The sequence below is a fragment of the Muntiacus reevesi genome, chromosome 3, assembly GCF_963930625.1.
Source record: "Muntiacus reevesi chromosome 3, mMunRee1.1, whole genome shotgun sequence".
Classification (NCBI taxonomy): domain Eukaryota; kingdom Metazoa; phylum Chordata; class Mammalia; order Artiodactyla; family Cervidae; genus Muntiacus; species Muntiacus reevesi.
The window spans coordinates 105014061-105035203 of record NC_089251.1 but is presented as its reverse complement, the minus strand read 5'-3'; the positions used below and the strand labels follow the sequence as shown (position 1 = coordinate 105035203).

Sequence of the window (21143 nt, the reverse complement as noted above, 5' to 3'; positions counted from 1 at the left end):
GGTCAGTCGTGTCTGACTCTTTGTGACCCTAGGGACGGTAGCCCGCTAGGCTCCTCTGTCCATGGGATTCTCCAGGGAAGAATATTGGACTGGGTTGACATTCCCTCCTCCAGGGGATCTTCTGAACGCAGACTGAACCCACATCTCCTGCATCTCCCACATTATAAGCTGGATTCTTTACCACTGAGCCACCTGGGAAACCCAGAATGATAATTGCTATAGAAGAAAAGGAAACGGGGAAGAATGTAAAGAAAATCTCAGGTGGCTGGGGTCTTTTTCCTTCCACAGAAACAGGAAAATAAGGCCTCCTGCTATGTTCCAGGGGCTTTATTATTCCAACCCACACAACAATGTTGAGAAGTAACTGTTAAACTGGGCTAGGAGAGGCCAAAGGCCTCCCTCAAGGTCACCAGCCGCAAGAGATCAAGTAGAACTGAAACTCAGGTCTGCCCAACACCCAGAGAAACTTCAAGACCCTGCGTACCCTGTCCCGGGTTGCTGTGGGGCACCCAGAGTCCCGTCCCTGCCCACAGCCGGGTCTATGGAGCAAGGAAAGGCTTGCCTTCCCTCCCAGCACCACCTGCACCATCACGACACTTTCTGTCCTGCCTCAGGGAACAGGATACGAAGCTCTGGGCAGAGAGCCAGAAAGAGCAGACTTGGAATCCCAGCTCCGCTGCTAGCCAGCTCTGTGGACTTAGGACCAGCGATGCCATCTCCTCGGGCCACCGTTTGCTCCTCGGCAGTAACTAGCAGAACAAAACAGCACCCACCTCTCGGGGTTGCTGGTACCATCAGCAAGCCTTATGGTGCTGTGTCAGTGTTAGCCGCTAGCCTCAGTGTTCCCATCTCTAAAATGGGAATGCATTCAGCTCTGCAGTAACTTCTTCAGCCCAGGGATTTTTTTTTTTAATTTTTTATTTTATATTGGAATATAGCCAGTTGACAATGTTGTGATAGTTTCGGGTGGACAGCAAAGGGACTCGGGCATGCACACACAGGTATCCATCCTCCCCCTAACTCCCATCCAGGCTGCCACATAACACTGAGCGGAGCTCCCCAGCCCAGGGACTCACGATTGAGCACCAGCGAAGCTGAGAGGCGCTGTGGGGGACACGCTCGGGGGCCCAGTGTTGCTGGAATCCTTCAGTCACTCAGCCGTGTCTGACGCGTGGCCCAGTGGGCTGCATCACGGCAGGCTCCTCCGTCCTCCACTGTCTCCAAGAGTTTGTCTGTGAAGCTTCCTGGTTCATAATCCCGATTCTGTTACTTGCTCTGTGACCTTGGCCAAGCTTTTTCATGTCTCTGCAGCTATGAAACTGGGGTAGTGGACATACACCTGGGTTGAGCCTTGAAACCATTGGTATGGAGAATGTGCTTGGTCCATTTTAGCTTTGTGAAAATTAAAAGTATAGAGTGAAGACTTCCCTGGTGGTCCGGTGGTTAGGAATCCGCCTGCCAGTGTAGGGGACACACATTCCATCCCTGGTCCAGGAGGGTTCCACATGCAGGGCAAGTAAGCCCATCTCCACAACTACTGAACCAGTGACTACTGAGCCCACATGCCAACTGCTGAAGCCCGCGAACTCTAAAACCCGTCCTCCGAGGCAGGAGAGGCCACCGCAATGAGAAGCCCATTCTCTGCAACAAAGAGGAGCCCCAGGCTGCCACAAAGAGAGAAAGGCCTCGGGCAGCAAGGGACCCAATGCCGCCAAAACTAAGTCAAGTAAATACTTTTTAAGATGTTTAAGTATTTAGTGACACTGAATATTATTCCCTATGCTTTGGCCTTCCCAGGTGGTGCCAGTGTAGGAGACATAAGAGCCTCCGGTTCGATCCCTGGGTGGGGAAGACCCCCTGGAGGAGGAAATGGCAACCCACTCCAGTATTCTTGCCTGGAGAATCCCATGGACAGAGGAGCCTGGCGGGCTACAGTCCATGGGATTTTGCAGAGTCAGACACGACTGTAGTGACTTAGCATGCAGGTACCCTCTGCTTTATCTCTTTCAGTTTGATTCCTTTATGTAAAAAAAAAAAAAAAATCTAGGGGAAAAAGAGAGGGATGGACTGGAAGTTTGGGTTTGGTAGATGCAAACTATAATATTTAGGATGGATAAGCAACCAGGTCCTAACATATAGCACAGGGAACTATCTTCAATATTCTGTAATGCTATAAAGGAAAATATTTTTTTAAAAAGAATATGTATGTGTATAAACTGAGCCACTTTGCTGTACAGAAGAGGTTGGCACAACATTGTAAATCAACTATACTTCCTTTAAAAAATAAAATATTTTTTAAATCTAGGGAATTCCCTGGCGGTCCAGTGGTTAGAACTTGAGATTTCACTTCTGGGGCTGAGTTCCATCCCTGGTTGAGATGGAAAATTCCAGCAAGTCTCACAGTGTGGCTGGAAAAAAAAAATACTATGAAACTGTGACCAAAAATGTTAGCATTTGTTCGTTCTGGGTGATAGGATCACAGATGCTTGTTCCGTTGTAAACGGTACTTTGCTGTAATTAAAAAAAAAAAAAATTTTCTTCAAGACTGGACCTGGGTACTGGCACCACCTTGTGGCCACAGTTATTATCTAGAATTTAGGAGGTTTACAAAGTTTGTGCACCTAAATTTGTCATTTCGGTCATGGAATAATACAGTCTTAGACGCTCTTTGGGGCTTCCCTGGTGGCTCAGAGGTTAAAGCGTCTGCCTGCAATGCGGGAGACCTGGGTTCGATCCCTGGATTCGATCCCTGGGTGGGGAAGATCCCCTGGAGAAGGAAATGGCAACCCATTCCAGTACTCTTGCCTGGAGAATCCCATGGACGGAGGAGCCTGGTGGGCTGCGGTCCACGGGGTCGCAAAGAGTCGGACACGACTGAGCGACTTCACTTTCAGATGTCCTTAACATTTCAGGGTAGAGAGGGACCTTTAAGGACGCTCAGTTTTTTCTTGATTACTTCTAGCCACGGGGTGCTCCCTCCCTCGAGAGAGAAAGCTTGTGCCACAATAAGGCAGCTGAGTCTTAGGAAGTCTTCTATCCCAAGCCTCCATGCCTGTCAGCACACAGGAGACCACGAAGAACATTTCAGGACAGAGGTGGGGAACCCAGGGTCCAGGGGGCCTGGGAGGCCTGCTCAGAGCTGCTCTCACAGAAGCCATTAACCATCGGGTTAACGGAGGCTGGGGCGTTGTCTCCTTCGTTCACTGTTGTATCCTCAGCATAGCTTGTTGTCACTGTTGAATCGATAAGTGTTCAACTTTTTGTGGCCCCATGGACTGCAGCCCGCCAGGCTCCTCTGTCCATGGGATTTCCCAGGCAAGAATACTGGAGTGGGTTGCCATTTCCTCCTCCAGGGAATCTTCCCGACCCAGGATCAAACCCGCGTCTCCTGCACTGGCAGGTGAATTCTTTACCAGGAGCCACCTTTTGTTCACCGCTGTGTCCTCAGCATGCATTACGTTGCCATAAATGAATGAATGAACAAAACAGCCCAACCATCAGCAGTTGCAGGCCAATCACTTCTCAATAATTATTTTTTTTTTAAAGATTTTTGACATGGACCCTTTTTAAAGTCTTCATTGAATTTATGACAATACTGCTTCTGTTTTAGCTTTTGGTTTTTTGGCTGTGAGGCAGGCGGGGTGTTGTCTCCCTGATCAGGGATCAAGCCTGCACCCTGTGAAGTGGAAGGCGACGTCTTAACCACTGCATCGCCGGGGAAGCCCCATGAGGAATAAGTATTAAAATGACCGACATTCGCTGAGGTCCCACTGTTCGCCAGGCACTGCTCCAAGCTCTGCAGGTTCACTGATTCACACAAAACTCACCATGACCCTGGGAGTGAAGTGAGTGTGATCAACACCCCCCAACTTGCTAACGGGAAAACTCAGATCTTCAGGGACTGGCTCGAGAAACAGCCCCACCAGGATTTGCCTCCAGGAAGACTGGATTTCCCCAGAGGCTCAGAGCTGAGGAGGGAAATGACGGGAGTTACCGGCTCTGTACAGGTAAGCGAGGCGGGGAGCCAGTGCTAATCACACGCCCACCTGGAGAAAGACCAGCATGAACAGTGCTGCGTTAGGGTTTATCCCTTGTCGAGATTTTCAACTCCTTCACCCTTGCGAGGTTTGGGGGTGAACGGTGGCGGGGGGACCTGCAATTTTTCTTCTGGGTGCTCTTGGTGGTTCAGTTTGAGGTTGGCCAAGGGAAAAATCAGCGGGCAGTAATTCGCATCTCACTCCCATCGGCGAACAGGCACAACCAGCGCCGCGTCTCCGTCCTCTAAGTCTGGCTCTCTGGCTGGCTGCTCGCACGTCCGATCAGCAGCACGTCTGATCAGCAGCACCTCTCCCGGCCCCGCTTCCCTAGCCCTCCCCCACCCCCACCCAGTTCTGGCCTCCATCACCTCCTGCTTGGACTCCTGTGGTTCCCAGCTGGTCACCAGAGCCAGCCCCTGCCCCGGCCAAACCTCATCCTCCCACAAGGCTGTTTCTCATCTCGCTGAAGCCCAGTTCTGTGCAGACACCTCCACGGCTCTGACTGCAAAGAGCGTGAAGTCTGAACTCCCGCTGCTGCTCCAGGCCTGCCACCTGCTGGCCACCTCCTTGGCATCGCAGCCCAGCTTCCTGCTGGCTCTCCAAGCAGCCTCTTAGTAATTTATGTGAAAGTGAAAGTGAAGTCACTCAGTCATGTCTGACTCTTCCCGACCCCATGGACTGTAGCCCACCACGCTCCTCCGTCCATGGAATTTTCCAGGCAAGAGTACTGGAGTGGGTTGCCATTTCCTTTTCCAGGAGATCTTCCCCACCCAGGGATTGAACCTGGGTCTCCCGCATTGTAGACAGACGCTTTACCGTCTGAGCCCCCAGGGAAGCCTTTATTTCTTTAGGTATCTATCCATTTATGCCCCACCTGTTTCATACACAGGATGAATGAAGGCAGCTGCTAATCAAGACTCATTCTGCCAAGAGGATGCTCGGGTCTCAGAGGCTTAGTACCAAGGACACCGCCCCAGGAAGTCCTCCATTTGAACCTGGTCCCTGCGTACTTTCTCTGTGCCCTCCAGTCAGCCCCCGCCTCCAGCTGTGTAGAAGGACTTACTAATATGGCCAGAGGTTGTCCCCACCTGACTGACAGGTCCCTGAGGGCTGCGTGCAGGGGACACACACTTTTCTCCAACCTGATTCCACAACAGGCGACAAAGGACCACCCAGGGTCGGTGTGTCCTGCACAATCGCAAGCAGCGCCATTCTGCACTTGGGACGTCCACAACCTACACAACAGCGAAGAGCAGCCGGGCAGGGGAAGCGTGGTGCCCGGGAGGAGGCAGGCGTGTTCACACAACTGTCAGCACCAGAGGGCGGGAGACTGGAATCCGGCACCACTCTCTGCCTGCAGGCGGAAAGCACTCCCAGAGCAAAAAGGCGCTCTCTTCACATTTGCAAAATGAAGATCCCCCATAGACGAGAAATGATACAGCTTCCCGGGTGGCGCTAGCGGTAAAGAACCTGCCCGCCAGTGCAGGAGACATAAGAACCACGGATTCGATCCCTGCGTTGGGAAGATCCCCTGGAGAAGGAAATGGCAAGCCACTCCGGTGTTCTTGCCTAGAGAATCCCATGGATGGAGGAGCCTGGTGGGTTACAGTCCACAGGGCAGCAAAGAGTCGGCCATGACTGAAGCAACTCAGCAGGCATCTACAAACTGCCTGGCGTGGTGGTTACAGCAACGCGAGGAAGAAAGGGTCAGACAGTTCTCCCGCCACTTTGCTGGCCTCAGTGGAGAGTCTGGGAGCCCCAACTTCCAGAGCTGGGGAGGCCACATGCAGGTAATGATATCAAATCCATAGGGTCATTTTGAGGGGAAAAGGACCCCAAGCATTGTCAAGCACCCAGTCTGGCACATAGTAGGTGATCAATAAACAGAAAGATTGAAGGCGGGAGGAGAGGAGGACAACAGAGGATAAGATGGCTGGATGGCATCACAGATTCAATGGACGTGAGTCTGAGTAAACTCCCGGAGTTGGTGATGGACAGGGAGGCCTGGCGCTCTGCAGTCCATGGGGTCGCAGAGTCGGACACGACTGAGCGACTGAACTGAACTGAACCAACGGCAGTTCCTAAGATTATACTGAGAAGAGTGATTCAGCCAGACTGCCTGGGTTCAAGTCCTGCTGGAGACTTTTCTCAACCCCTAGGCAAGTTACTTAATTCCTCTGTACTTCTGATGTCTCTTCTGTAAAATGAGGACAGTAATTGCATCGCAAGCGAGTGGTGAGGGTGAAGTGAGTCAATTTACAAGAAGTACCTAGCAAAGCATCCCACGTTGCATATCAGTCTGTAACCACTGCTTTTGTCTGTTTCCCCTTCTCCTGAGGCCAAGCCAGGCTGGGGTGCCGGGAAGGGCTGAGGCTGGCTCACTCTGAGGGTAGGAGGTGTCACAGGCCCAGGGGGTCAAAGGTCAGAGTCAGAAGTGGGGTTCACCCAAGGTACATGTGAGGCCAGCAACAGCCTCCACAGGAAGGAGGTGGGGAACCAAGAGCCGAGAGGGGCTGCAGGGAAGCGGGACCCCTAGGATGTGGGGGGCTGCAGACCAAGCTCTGCCTTGGGGGTCCTCCCAGGGCTCGATGCGCAGCCCTCCCCTCGGGGCGCCCTGGGTCAGCAGAGAACACGGGCGTTGAAGGAATTTATTCATTCACGAGAAAACTCAGGGTCCCTCAGGGAGACAGTCTACTGGTTACAAGCTCCAGAAGCTCTTGTCGGGTCAGCTGTGAGGGCCGGGGCGCCCCCTGGCAGGGGCCCTGGGGCAGAAGAGCGGATGCAGGCAGCTGTGGGTGCTGGGGGGGTTCCTCCCTTCCCGCCTGCCAGCCCCCACCCCGGGACCCCCGCCCCCTCCGGGGCTAAAGTGCAGCTGGGAGGGGGGGCGGGGCCGGCCGCGGGAGCACCTCGGAGGGACCCGGGGCCCCCCACCAGCCTCACGCCTCCTCTCCTTCCTTTCTTGAGGCTCACCCCGAGTCCGCGCCCCACCACGTCTGTCCCGGGAACCCTCTGGGTAAGGGAGACCCCTCCCCACCATCGGATGTGCAGAGAGAGTTCCCCAAGATGGGGAGGCTGGCTCCATCAACTTTGAGGGGCCTGGAACAGGGATTGGGGCACTAAGATCTGGGTGGGAGGGAGGGGGGCGGGAGGGGTGCTGTCTGACGGACGGGGTCGTCCCCCGCCCCGGCCCAGAAGGCCCCTCCACCCCTGCCTCCCGCCACCCCCCGGGAAGCCGAAGAAGCCAGCGAGCCTGGCTCCCCGCCCCAGGGCCAGGAGTCAGCGGGGGCCTGCCCAGGCCTGACTCCCAAGGACAGGAGGGCCACCTCAGTGCCACCAGGAGACGCTGCTCTGGGGGCGGTGGGGGGGTGGGCCTTGGCACAGTTTGGACGGCCTCGCCAACCCAGCAGCCTAGCCCGCGACCCCTCTCCCCGCCAACCAAGGGCACATATCTCAGAGGTGGTCAGGAAAAGAGCTCCCCCGCCCCGCCCCGAAAAAGAGCCCTGAAGATCTCCACCCCTGCCCCCCACTCTGGAATATATTAAATTGTGCAGCTTGGCCCCAGCCCCACCCCTTCAGATCTCCATGGCAACCGGGAAGCGTTCCAAGTCCAAGTCTGAATCCAAGTCCGACCAGTGCCAAAGGTGGGGCTTCAGCCTCTCCCCCCAGCTCTTCCCCGGGAGGGCGAGACCCCCACATTCCACAGGGAGCGGGAGGGGAGGAAGACGCGGGGGGCCTCAGTCCTCGGCCCCCTCTTCCTCGGCGTGGGGGGCCCCGGGGGGGTCCTCGGGCTCGGGGGCCTGCCCGCCGGGATGGGGGTGGGCGTGGGCACCGGGCTGGGCGCCCTGCGTGTCCTCGGCCTGCACGTAGACGCTCAGCCCCTCGTGGCTGGGCTCCTTGCCGCACGCCTGGCAGCTGCAATGCAGAATCTTCTCCACCAGCTTGTCCACCCGAGGCACCTCCTCGTGGCCGGGGCACTCCAAGGTCACCTGGGCAGAGCGGGCGGAAGAGGAGCGGCGTTTCCAAGGGCCTGGGCAGGCAGGGAGGCCGCGGGGCCGCATCAGGGGACCGGGAGTCACCCCAGAGGCCCCGGGAGCCTGAGCACCCCCCCAGGGCACCTGGGCAGGGCGGGCGGAAGAGGAGCGGCGTTTCCAAGGGCCTGGGCAGGCAGGGAGGCCGCAGGGGCCGCATCAGGGGACCAAGAGTCACCCCAGAGGCCCCGGAAGCCTGAGCGCCCCCCCAGGGCACCTGGGCACAGTCGGGGAGAGATGGGGGGGTGAGTCCCTGCAGGAGCCTGCTGGCCTGTCTCCCCACGTCCTGCCACCTTCCTCCCTAGCCCCAGGCAGCCAGGAGACCCCTCCAGGGGACCCGAACGGCCCGCCCCTGCCTGAAACCAGCCCCCAGGGCTTCCACTGCCTGACTCCTCACAGGCTTCCTGCCATAGACCCCCCCAGCCTTGACCTTGCCCCTCTCCCGCCAGCTCCCTGCTGCCTCATCTCCCCGAGATTTGCACGTGCAGTTCCCTCTGCCTGGGAGGACCTGGCCCACCCACCCCACTCCCCGCTGCCCCAGACTTTGCCCACTTAACTTCCCCTGAACCTCTGGGTCTAAACCCAGACGCTGCTTCCTGGATGCGCCCCTCCAGGCCCCCACCCCACCCTCACCGCACCTCCACGCGTGCGCTCACGTGCGCACACACACACACACACACACACACACACACACAGCCCGAGGCTCGCCCCAGATGAGCCCGCTTAGCGTTCGTTAGCCACCATTCCTTTTTCCTTTCCTCGTCTCTCCCTCCTTCCTACAAACACCTTCTCCATGCCAGCTCTGCAGACGTGCCAGCTCTGAAGGCCAGGCCTGGTCCTTCAAGGAACTCAGAGTCTAGCGGAGGACGCAGACTTGAAAAGTAAAACTGTGTGTGTGTGAAAGATGCTCAAAGCGGGGGTACACAGTGCTTGGGGGATCCGGATCGGGGCCTGAGAAAAGGCTGGCTGGGCCAAGAACAGAGGAGCGACTGGAAGTTAACCAGGTGGGGAGGGGGAGAAAGGGATGCTGAACAGGGCAAAGGGCAGGTGCAAAGGCCCTGTGGTGATCACAAGCCAAGTAGGCATGGGAGCCCGAAAGGAGGCGGTTGGTGTCAGGGGTCAAGCCGGAACAGAGGTGGAGAGGCAGGATGACGCTCAGAAGCCTGCGGAGCCAGAGCATGGCTTGTGGCTGGGCCTCAAGGGGCACGGCGGAGACCTGGGTCTCATTCTGTAACAGCGGGACGCCCCCGAAAGGATGTCAACAAGTGACGGATGTGCCCCCAGCGCCAGCCCCGAGCCCTGCCCCCGGGGCCCAGGCCCGGGGGAGCCCAGGCCGCGGCGGGCGGTACTCACGATCTCCCACATGGACTGGGCCGGCATGCAGGAGTCGCAGTGCACCAGGGACTCGGTCGACTGTGGAAAGGTGTTGGGGACGCTGTAGCTGAAGCACTGTCCCAGGCAGGCCCTGCGAGAGGAGAGACCGCGGTCCGTGCGCCGCGGGCAGCCCGTCCCCTTCCTCCCCCTGGGCCCCTGTGCGGACCCCGCCCAGCCGCCGCCCCCGGGGTCCCACCTGTTCTGGATGGACTTCGCTTCACAGCCGCTGTGGCCCACGATCTGGGTGATGTTCTTCGCCTCACACCAGGCGCTCTTATCCGGGAACAGGGCCAGCTTGTTGATGGGCGGAGGCGCAGCCAGCACCATGACGGGCAGGACAGCCCCCACCAGGACCTGCAGCATCGTGCCGGCGGCCTCTGGAGCCCTAGGACTGAGCACAGACCGCAGGTGAGGCCGGCAGGGCCCGGGAGGCTGGGCAGAGGGCGGGCGCAGTGGTGCCACAGGTGTGCCCGTCGACCCCTGACTCCCTGGGTTCAAGCCCTATCTCTACCGCTTCCCAGCCAAGCACGACCTTGGACAAGTTATTTCTCCTGTAGGAACCTCAGATCTGGGGCTGCTAGTACTAGGAGCACCAGATGGGTATCGTGGAGATTAAATAAGCTATTTCATGAAAAACTCTGAGCAGAGAGACTAGCAGCTAATACACACTCCATATGTGTTAGCTGTCTTTATAACTTACTTTGTAGCTTTGAAGTAAGTTACTTTTCAGTCATTTCAGTTCAATCCTGTCTCTCTGCAACCCCACGGACTGCAGCACATCAGACCTCCCTGTCCATCACCAACTCCCAGAGTTTATTCAAACTCATGTCCACTGAGTCAGTGATGCCATCCAACCATCTCATCCTATGTTGTCCCCTTCTCCTCCTGCCCTCAATCTTTCCCAGCATCAGGGTCTTTTCCAATGAGTCAAATTTTCACATCAGGTGGCCAAAGTATTGGAGTTTCAGCTTCAGCATCAGTCCTTCCAATGAACACCCAGGACTGATCTCCTTTAGGATGGACTGGCTAGATCTCCTTGCAGTCCAAGGGACTCTCAGGAGTTACTTTTAACACTCAGGTATTTATCTGGCTGCATCGGGTCTGAGTGGTGGCATGAAGGATCTTCAATCATTGCAGCAGCACGTGGGATCTAGCTCCTGGCCGGGGACCAAACCCCGCCCACTGCATCAGGAGTGCAGAGGCCCAGCCACTGGGCCATCAGGGAAGTCCCGAGCAGATCACTGTTTATCTCTGGACCTCACTTTCTTCAACTAAAAAGGGGGGTGCTGTAAAAGGGGCGGGGGTGATGCCCTGTGACAACGGGCTGTGGCGCGTCCTAAAGCCGTTTCCAGGCACCCCGTTGAGTACTGAGCAGCCACTAGCCCCCTCCTCACTGCTCTGCCGGGGGTCCTCCAGGGCCACATCTCCCGTCCCCGTGGCTGTCGGCACTCCGGCATCAGGAAAGCTAACCACCTCTGTGCCACTGTGAAATCTTGTGCCACTTCGGCCGGCTGAACGTCGGGTAGAAAAAAAAAAAAACAACCCCGAACTAGACTGTATTTCTCTTCTGGATGCTGCAAGTCCAGAGTCAACACACACATCACTGTCTCCAGCTCCAATCTACCCCCCGAGTCAAATAAGACACAATCCAAGCCAGCGGCCTGACCCTCTGAGCTGCCCGGAGCGAAGCACCGAGGCGATACTAGAATCTGCCAGCAGAGGGCGCTGCAGGGCAGCGTGTGTGTCCGAAGGGCGGGCTCAGAGAGGACTTTCCCAGCGTCCCCCAGCTTCATCCTCTGGAGGTTTCACCGACGCCCCCACTGCAAAAACTGTAGAGGAGGGAAGTTTCGGGAGGTTCGGAAATGAGGGCAATGCTTACAAGGCGGTCCTCTGGGGGCAGGACACGGGGGAAAGGCACTGGACTGGGGATCAGGCATCCACATGGCCGGGGGACCCTGGACACCCCAGCCTCAGGGTCCCCGCCTATAAAATGAGTGAGGTGCCCTGGACTGCTGATTTTCACACCTGGTAGACTCGTGGAGTGGAAGTTCTAGGGTGGGGTGCCTTGTTATTTTTTTTTTACAAGCTTCCATGGTGGTTCTGATATGCAGGGCGGGTTTAAGAAGTGGCCTGGCTCAGTCAAACTGGGGTTCTGTGCCTCGGGGCAGTCCCCAGAGGGGCCTGGCTGGGGCTGAACTGGGAGCAAGGGCCAAGTACGGTCCCAACGGCCCCACGGATGCCCGGTCCTAGTCAGGCTAGCCAAGGCCTGGACACGTCCTGCAGAACCACCCTGACCCTTGGCCCACTTTCTGCTGAAAGGGGCAGGAACTTGGTGAAAAGCTGGGAAGTGAGACGTGCTCGGGGCTCTTGCTGGCTCCTGCAGGCTGACCCGCTGGGCGGGCTCTGCGGGGCTTCCAGCGCGGGCCCGGGGGCTGGCCTGCAGGGCTGCGACCACCTCCACAGGGCTCTACTCCTCCATCCAGAAGGTTCAGCTCAGATCCTGCCCTACCTCCCTGCACGCGGTCCCCGGAAGCAGAGACAAGTGCCATCTTGCTGGATCCCAGAGGCCGAGGGATCCCTGCTCCCAGCCCAGCGGGGAGGGGTGCAGCGGGCAGAGTGGTGGGAGGCGAGTCCAGACGGTCTGCCCCATTTCAGGGCAGTCTGCGTCCCGACCCAGGCCCTCGCCCACACGTTTCCGGTCTCACTCCCAAGACCGACAGCTAAGCCCGTGTTTTCAGGACAGCCACAACCTAAGAAAAGAGAACGGACGTGTTCCTAACTGGCGACCTAATTTTCCGGCACCCTTAGCACCCAGGAGGCTCCATCACCCCACCAACTCCCTTCCCATCCCTAGGCACTCAGGCGCTGAGTCAGGGTCTGAGCCCAGCGCCGGAGGAGGCCCACCTAACGGGCGCCCCCAGCAAGATCTCGGAGAGTCCAGGGACTTTTGTGCCATGCCTGACCCCGGCAGGGCGCCTCACAAGGCCAGGTCAGGCGGGCAGGGAATGACGGTAGGCTCCCTTAGGACGGGAGTGAAGCCTGGGAGCAGAAGCCGTGCAGAGGTGAGCGCGGGGTTGGTTTGGGGAGATGCTGGAACTGGGGCTGGGGGCCGGGACCCCAACTCAGGGACTGAGATGGGCATGAGGTTCACAACAAGGCTCAGCAGAGATGGGATGACGATGCTTCAGGAGACCCGCCACCCTGGAGGGTGAGGACTGGTCCCACGGGTCAGGTTGTAGCAGACGCCGAGGAGGAATGAAAGACGCTGAGGAAGAAACCGCCTCCCTCAGCTCCCTCCTCCCCGTCTCGGGCACAGCTAAGGGCCAGCTGGGCCCACAATGGGGTGCTCCAACCCACTCCGCCAGGCCCGGCCTCTCCCCACACCCCGTCCCGGCCACGCTCGGCCTCCCGGAGCCAGCAGCCCTGAGCTCCAGCAGAAGCCCGGTCCGGGAGCCTCCTAAGTTCCGGCCCCAGGCCCCCCACCCAGGAGCCGCACGGGTCCAGCAGTACAGGTCGCCTCTCTGTGCCCAGTGACCTCGGCCCCACGACAGGAGTGGAGCCCCGTCCTTGAAAACCACGGCCAGTATGCGATGGGAGCAGCTCGCAGGCTCCCCACTCAGGACGGTGCCCTTCCCCCGGGGCGTGACGAGGAGGCTGGGCTGGCATCAGAGCCAAAGCTAGGAGCTGGGCCAGGAGGCAGGGAGCCCACCCTCCCACCCAGCCCCCAAGAGCCCCTGCTGCCCCCCACACTGGGGCCAGCTCTTCGCTAGCAGGTTTTATGTTTGGTTGGCTTGTGTTTTGTTTTTCTAAGCAGCAGCTCAGTTGTTTGGCTGTGGGTTTTTTTGACACAACAGTCGGACCTTCCTTCCTGAGACTTGAGAACCTCCCCCGGGTCTCACACAAGTCATGGGTCGCCCAGAATGCCAGAGGGGGAAGGGGGTCCCCCCAAGCTGACCCCCGTGTTTTGCAGAGGGGTGGTCCCAGGGCCCCCAGCGGTCAGGCCGAGCAGTGTCCTTCCTCTAGACCGTGCGGTTCCCTGCAGTGGGACGCTGGTCTCCCAAGCACCGTCTGGGGGCTGAGGTTGGGGGCCCCCAGGGGTTCAGAGCCTGGAGGGGAGGTTGAGGGAGGTGGGTAATGAGCAAGCAGCTGTTCAGAGCAGCAGTCAGACAGCTGGGGTCGGCGGGGCGGGCAGAGAATCTCCATTCTGGACTGAACTCAGGAGTATAGTTAGTTACCGGCACAGTCAGGCCAGGAGGGGTTGTGGGTATTAGCCCAGCACACCCCCTCTTTGCTTCCCCGTAGTTAGAGCTGCTCCTGACTGTGGGCCAGGCGCTGTTCTAGGGCTCACAGTGAGTGAAGCTGCTCAGTCGTGTCCGACTCTTTGTGACCCCACGGACTGTAGCCCACCAGGCTCCACCATCCATGGAATTTTCCAGACAAGAGTACCGGAGTGGGTTACCATCTCCTTCTCCAGGGGATCTTCCCGACCGAGATTGAACCCAGGTCTCCCGCATTGCAGGCAGACGCTGAGCCAGCAGGGAAGCCCTGTAAGGCTTATATATACATATATATATATATTCATTTATTCAGTTCTAGGAAACAGATACTGTATTCTCCCCATTTTACAGATGAAGAAACGGAGGCACCAGGAGGTTAAGAGATTTGCTCAAGCTGACTGACACAACTAGTGCTGACTAAAGCCGAGGTCTGACACAGACAGCAGCAGGATAACCTCAGGAAGGCTCACAGAAGCGGAAGCCAAGGAACGATCCGGAACACGCAAGAGGCCAGGCCTCCCCACCCCGCCCCAGCAGCGGAGGCTGTGTCTCTTAGGCCGAGCAGCTCTCTGGGGTTCAGCCACAGCCAGGGCTGGAAGCTTGGGCGCCCCACAGGGCAGAGTTCAAATCCCACTCCGGACCCCTGCAGACGGGCGTGCGGCCACGGTAGACCCCCGCTCCCTGGAGCTTCCAGCCTTCCTCGGAGCTGTCGGGGGGCCACAGTGAGGGCATCCCCAGCCCAGCATGGGAACCTTCTTACCACCCCACCGTCCACTCCCAGACCCAAGCCCTCAGGATCCCCAGAGGCCTCATGCCGACCCCTGATACATCCGAGGCTGCCAACACCACAGGGAGATGTTCCCCCGCAGAGGCGAGGGGACAGAGGCCGACCCAGCAGCGGGGAGACTGAGGCACGGAGCAAGAAGCGGCAGCCTGTGTCTCCCACTCAGGGACGAGGGCAGGGAAAAGACATGGGACACCTGCCCTGGAAGCTTCCTGGGCAAAGGCGGGGTGGGGGCAGCAAGGACGCCGGCTTCCGAGTCAGGCCTGCTGGTCCCCACACCCTGCAGAACCCGGCATCTTCCCCGAGATGCTTGCCAACAACTCAGGCACCCGGCCCAGCCCTGGATATGCCGACCCCACGGTCAGGACCCACGCACGTGAGCCCGGTCCCATGTGGAGCTGAGGCCCGGTCAGGTCAGGAGCCCCCCAGCTCCCCAGGGAAGGGTCCCCAGAACAGCACGGCTGACAGCAGCCACCCCCCCCGCCCCGCCCGGGCCTAGAGCCTGCCATCAAACCTTACATTCACCAGAGGGACTTAGGTTTCAAGGCAGACCCCTGGCCCGCCCCTTCCCGCTGCAGAGCGCCCAGTGCAGAGCAGAGTCAGCGTCACAAAACCAGTGAATCATCACCCTCTCCGTTTCCTCTCCTGGGTAAATCCGAGTGTTCAGGGTCCTTAAGGGCAGGTAATCCAGCACTGTCTTGATACAATGGTCCACTCACCCCCAGACACACACACAGGGGCAGAAAAGGCTTCCTTAGCAGAAGGCCAGCCTGTCCCCAGCTCCCACGTCCGCCTTCCCGAGCCTCCTCTGCAAACCTCTCCACTCAAGGCTGGCGGGTCCTCCCCGTGGGCTCAGGTGACACCTGGATTCGCACAGAGGGCAGCGGGGTTTGTGGGGACTTGTTTCCCAAATGGATCAAACTGGATGCCCCCAGTCTCTAGCCCTCCCCATCTTCCTCCTCCCCCCACCCCCCCAACATACACAAAGGCCAGGGTCTGGGTCTCCTCCATTCACAGCTGAGGCTGTGACAGACCCTGGTTCAAACCCTAGCTCACCCGCTTGAACCTTTTTATTTTTCTTCCGTTGGCCACTGTGCAGCTTGCGGGACCTCGGTTCCCCGAACTGGGATGGAACCCAGGCCCCTGGCCGTCAAAGCAGCAAGCCCTGACCGCTGGGCCGCCAGGGGATTCCCTCACCTGGGCCTTTCTGTGTCTCAGTTTCCTAGTCTGCAGGACGGGGGCACCTCTCAGGGCAGCTGTGAGTTAAACTGCAGAGCGCGAGGAAAATTCGGGAGAGGGCGCCCGGCACAGGCGGTGCTCAGCAGATGTCCCGGGAGCGCCGGCTTGGAGTCACTCAGGGCTACTCACCCTCTCTGAACCCTGCCCACGCCCTTCTGCCTCCACGCCCCCGTCCCCCTCTGCCTCCCTCCTGCCAGATCCCCAGCGGGTCCCAGAATATCTAAACCCAGGGCTGCGTCTGCCTTGAAGGAACTGAATTTAGGGGAAGAAACTCAGGCAGATGAGACGACGGCTGGGTGAGGGTTTTCTGCTTGCCAAGGTGGGCGCAGAGGGGAAGACCCTGCTCAGACGCTAATCCTTGGGCCCCTGGCTGAAGGGCCGGGGTCCCCGAGAAAACAGCAACTTAGTGAAAACAGGCAGGGCCCGGCGGCCAGGCCGCGCACGCTGCCGGTGCGGAGGGCGTGGCGTTCCCGGCCGCGGCCCTGGGCTGGGTGACCAGCAAGGGCGAGGCAGCCACCGCAGGTCCTGGAAGGAGTGTCTGCCGGGACTTCCTCGAATGGGGCCACCGGGGGCGGGGGCGGCAGGCCCAGACCCCGGCCCCGATCTGCGCCGCAGGCCCTCTCTGGGGCCCGGGGACAGACTCGGGCCCAAGCTCATCCTCTGCCTCGCTGTGTGTGCCTGGGGGCAGGACAGGACCACGGTTAGGGGCCAGGCCACTGACCGCTGGTTTCACCTGCCCCAGCCTCCCATCTGGTCCCGTGAAATGGGAAGCAGGGCCTGGCAAAGCCTATCTCAGCAGATGGTCTCAAGAGAAGTCCAGCTCCAGCACGCTGCTTAGAGCCACCGTGACTCCATGACCCCCGTCAGCGCAGCGTGGCTTCCTTCCTACCGTCAGCGCTGGCAGAGCACATCTGAACCCCGGGGGTGGGGGGGACACACGAAGGGCCAGGCCCAGGCCCAGAAGGCCGGCCGCCTGCCTCGCGGGGCAGCTCCACCTCCCCGACTACACCCCCGCCCCAACCCAGACCACGGCCCTCCTGCCCGCAGACCCTCTGGGCCACAAACTGTCTCCAAAACAAATCGATGCTAATGAGCGGCTGCAGGGCCCGCCTAGACAGACATCTGCTCGGCAGAAGTCCCACTGCTGCGGGTACCCGCGTCCCGCCCGCCCTACCGCCTGCGACCCCAGGGGCTGGGGGTGGGGAGAAGGCGCTAACTCACTTGGAAATTTCACTTTAAAGGATGAAGATAGCTCGCGGGCAAACGCACACTTCCCGGGTCCACCCTCCAGCACATAGGCCCAGGAGAAGGAGGTCCAGTTTAGCGGATGCGGGGGGTCGAGGGGGGGTCACCGATGCTCCAGCCTCGCCTTTTCTTTGGCCCCAACTAGGGGCAAACCACACCCAAGCAGCAGCCCCAGCATCTGGAGGAGTTTCAGGAGGCCGGTGGTTGCCACAGTAACAAAGGGTGAGGGGCTCCTTGTTGACAAATTGCTTCCCCACCCCCACCCCCACCCTCCCCCGGCCCGCAGCCCAGCCTTTGGCCTCCGGCCCTGACCTCTGTTTTCCTGGGGTTCCTGGAGTTACAGGCTGCTGTCCTCCAGCTAGGTGAGGACCTCGGAAACGCTGAAAATGTGCCCTTGTCCCCGGGTGCCGGCCACCCCCCGCCCCGCGCCCCCGGCCACTCCGAGGCGGCCAGCTGCCCCCTCGGCTGCGTCCTGTAAAAGATCCGAGCCGCCCCGCCCAGGCAGCGGGGCGGGCAGGTGGCCGGCAGCGCGGCCCAGTTGTCCAGGCCGCCTCGCGGGGGTGGGACTCAAGGAAGCTGAGCCCCCGGAAAGGCCGACTCCCCTGCCCCTGACTAAGTTCCAGGGAGACGACCCCCACCCCGGCCCGGCCCCGGGGGGCAGGCGGAAGGCAGGGGAGGCTTTCGCTCCTTTCCCCCGGTCTAGGGAACTGTTCCCGGACTCCGCTGGGGGGCCCCGAGCCTCCGATCCGGTGGGGGGTGGGAGGCACCAGGGAGACGCACAGACACCGGGAGACAGAGAGCGCGAGCCGGGGGCTCCCAGCGCGGGGCGGGCGGAGGGCGGAGGGCAAACGGAAAGGCAGGCACCAGCCCAGGGAAACGGGAAACGGGCAGGAGGGAGAAACAGAAAGAAAGCGGCAGACCCAGAGGACGAGGGGAACGGAAATCGAGAGACGGAGACAGCCAGATGGGAAGACAGACGCCTGGAGACAGAAAGGAGGCAGCAACGTCCCGGAGAGAAGAGGCTCGCGGCACGGCGAGGCCCCCGGGGCAGAGCCGGGGGAGACGCGCGGGCCCCGGCGGCCGAGCTCCGGGCGCTGCCCCGGCGCCCGCGCGGCCCGACCCGGCCCTCCACCCGCCGCCCGGCTTCCTCTCGGCCGCGCACCCCCTTGCTCGGCCGCGGATCTCCGACCGAGCGATGGAAAACCCGGGTGAGTCGGGGGACCGGCTCGGGGCGGCCGGGGCGCTCCATGGCCACCCCGCGCCGCGCCCGCGTTCCCCCCGGCCCCGGGGTCTCAGAGCCGCCCGGGGCTCCCAGGGCTCGGCAGCGGCGCCTCCGCACGGTGCCCGGGGGTGCGCGACGCTACGCCCGCGGCCGAAGCCTCTGGAAGCCGGGCGCCCGCGCGCCGGCCCGGGCGGGACTTACCGCGCGCGGCGAAGGGGAGCGCGGCGCGCCCTCCGGTTCCTGCGGGGCTGTCTGCGGGCCGCGGCGGGTGGGCGCGGCACCCCCGGGAGGCTCGGGGAGGCTGCCGGCAGGGCTGGCGGCGGCTCCGCGAGGCTCGGCTGGGCTGCGCTAGCGCCGTCTGCGGCCCCGGGCGGGCGCGCGGTGCGGGGGAGCGGCGAGCCGAGCGGCTCCGACGTCAGGGGTGTCTCCGCTCCAAATAGGGAGCGAGGGCGGGCGCCGCGGAGGGAGGGACGCGAGAAAGAAAGAGCGGGCGGGCGCCGGGGCCGCGCCCCTCCCGGCGCGCAGGAGGGGGCGCTTCGGCCGCCCGGCCCCGGCCCCCTCTCCCCTCTCCGCCCTCGAGCCCCGGGCCGGGGTCGGACGCGGTCCGACGGCGCGGAGGAGCTACCGGGGGGTGCCCCAGAGGCGGGGCCGAGAACCCGGCGCCCCCCGATCGTTCCTTTAAAGCACCCTCCGCCGGATTTCTCCGCGCTCGGACTGCTCTCCGCCTCCCGTTCCCCGAGCCCTGGGCTACCGGGCCGCGCCGGGCCGCCGGGTGACAAAGGCGGAGGGGCGCTCCTTTTTCTGGGAACTGGGCGCTGCTGACTTGCTCCGAGGGCGTGGCGCCCCAGCCCCGCGAGCCGCGCGCCAAACCCGACCCGCTCCCGGCTCACGACCGAGGCCGGTCTGAGCTCTTTAGATTCCGGTGGCATCCGACCTCCGCCGGGCCTCGCCTCCGCTCTGAACACTTGGCTTACGCGTGCAGAGAAGGGTCTGAGAGTCCCGAGGAGGACCATTCCGAGTGCCAGAAACTGAACTCGCTTCTCCGGCTCCTGGGATGATCCCAGCGCCCAGTGCAGGCGGCCGGCCTCAGCTCCTGGGGGAGGAGGGGTACCCGATGAATCAGGCTGCACTTGGGCACTCAGGCGCGTTTCGGTCATGCCCTCTCTGTTAGGTTCGCCAATGAAGTGAAAAAAATAGCTTTGTTGCTGAAAAGTAGTAGCTCAGGACAGACCCCGTTGCAGAACTTTGCGTTCTTTTGCAGTGGTTGGTGCTCGGCTGTTTCACCCTACCCCGGCTGGAAGCTCCCAGATGGAAGCCGCTCCGCTCATTCGGGTTGCTCAGCATGCTGGTGGCTTCTAGCGGGCTGCTGCTAACTCCATGGCGTAGGCTGGCCTGTCCGCCTCTCCAAACCCGGCACTGTCTCTCCATGCCTCCAAGTTCTTGCTTATGCTGTTCCCTCTGCCTGGGCTTCCCTTCCCCTCCTTTCATCTCCTAGTAAAGACACTCTTCCAGCCCCAGATTGGACAGCCTTCCCAAGATTCAAGGAGCATAAACCCCTCACTCCTCTGGTGTGATCCTGGAAGCACTGGATACACACCTCTGTTCCTGGTACTTTCCCCCTAGACCAGCTGAGTAGATCTTTTTCCTCTACTTGACCATGGGCTCCTTGAAGGCAGTGATCACCTCTGTTAGTGCACTTCCCCAGGGCTTGGCAAACAGGGGTACAATATATTTTGCTGCATTAAGGAACTGTTATCCCCCGTAAGTGTTCCCACGAGGATCACTGTAATAGCTCTCGTAACAGCTCAGGCATATTGAGCACCTTCCTATACTAAGTGCCTGGTCCCATTCTAAGCACTTTCCACCCGCACAATAAATCTATGAAATAAACAGTATTGTTGTCCCCACTTCACCAGTGAAAGAACCAAAACCAAGAGAGAGGCCAAGTCACTGGCTCACAGTCACTCGGTAACAGGAAGGCCAGTGACCATCTGTTGGAGGGACACGTCTCATGGGTTCTAGCCTGACTGCCTGGTACATAGTAGGCACTCAGGAAATGCTGGCCTTTGTGCTCAACACTGCCCCTCTCAATGTGGACCCCTGGTGGGGCAGGGGCTGGCTGGACGTCTACACTTGGTAAGTGAAAGTGTTGGTCGCTTAGTCATGTCTGACTCTGTGACCCCATGGACTGTAGCCCGCCAGGCTCCCCTGTCCATGGGAATCTCCAGGCAAGAACACTGGAGTGGGTTGCCATCCCCTTCTCCAGAGGATCTTCCCGACCCAAGGATCGAACCCGGGTCTCCTGCATTGCAGGTAGACTCTTTACCGTCTGAGCCACCAGGGAAGCACACTTTGTAAGAACCCACTTCAGGAAGCAAACCGGGATGCCTCATGAGTTTGTCAAGTCACACAGAGAGCCCTTGACAGTTCAGCCACCCAACCATCGAATCAAGGACATGGGGTTTGGGATTAGGTCACATCTGTTTGGTGAAGACTGGTAATTACAAGAAGGCTACCACGTGAACACAGAGTCTAGAAGGTGACTTGCTAATACTGTCAACAGCTATCACTATGTGCCAGGCATTATGCTAAGCACCATGCTTGCTTTACTGTATGGAGTCCTGACCACAATCCTACCATTATTCCCATTTTACAGATGAGAAAAATCAAGGCGTCAAAAGCCTAGTTACAAAAAAGAAAGAAAGTCTAGTTACCCTCCCAAAATCACACCACTAGTGATGGACAAAGTCCAGACTTGAACCCAGACCCATGAAGACCCCAAAGCCCATGCTCCTGGGTCCACCGCCCCCTCCTGACTGCCTCGGGCACTGCTAGGACCCAGGGTGGTGGGCCCCAGTGGGAAAGGCAGAACCTGTCACGTCAGAGTCTCCAAGCGCACGGAGATGCACCTGGTTGGCAGGCGTGCGCCAGTTGCCC

At 60.0% G+C, this 21143-nt stretch overlaps 1 protein-coding gene across 3 annotated transcripts; it reads right to left on the bottom strand.

Annotated features, from left to right (window-relative positions):
• Positions 1-4390: 4390 nt before the first annotated feature.
• On the bottom strand, positions 4391-19378 carry NBL1 (NBL1, DAN family BMP antagonist). Of its 3 annotated transcripts, XM_065929951.1 has the most exons (5): positions 15698-15868; positions 15220-15363; positions 9636-9830; positions 9419-9530; positions 4391-8023 (listed from the first exon to the last, which is right to left on the bottom strand). In XM_065929951.1, exons 3-5 carry the CDS (start codon positions 9800-9802, stop codon positions 7772-7774), a joined length of 531 nt encoding a protein of 176 aa, XP_065786023.1. In that variant the 5' UTR covers positions 9803-9830; positions 15220-15363; positions 15698-15868; the 3' UTR covers positions 4391-7771. The 3 variants fall into 3 exon arrangements, with proteins under 3 accessions (XP_065786023.1, XP_065786021.1, XP_065786022.1); XM_065929949.1 differs by lacking the exons at positions 15220-15363; positions 15698-15868 and adding an exon at positions 18408-19378; XM_065929950.1 differs by lacking the exons at positions 15220-15363; positions 15698-15868 and adding an exon at positions 17297-17442.
• Positions 19379-21143: the final 1765 nt, after the last annotated feature.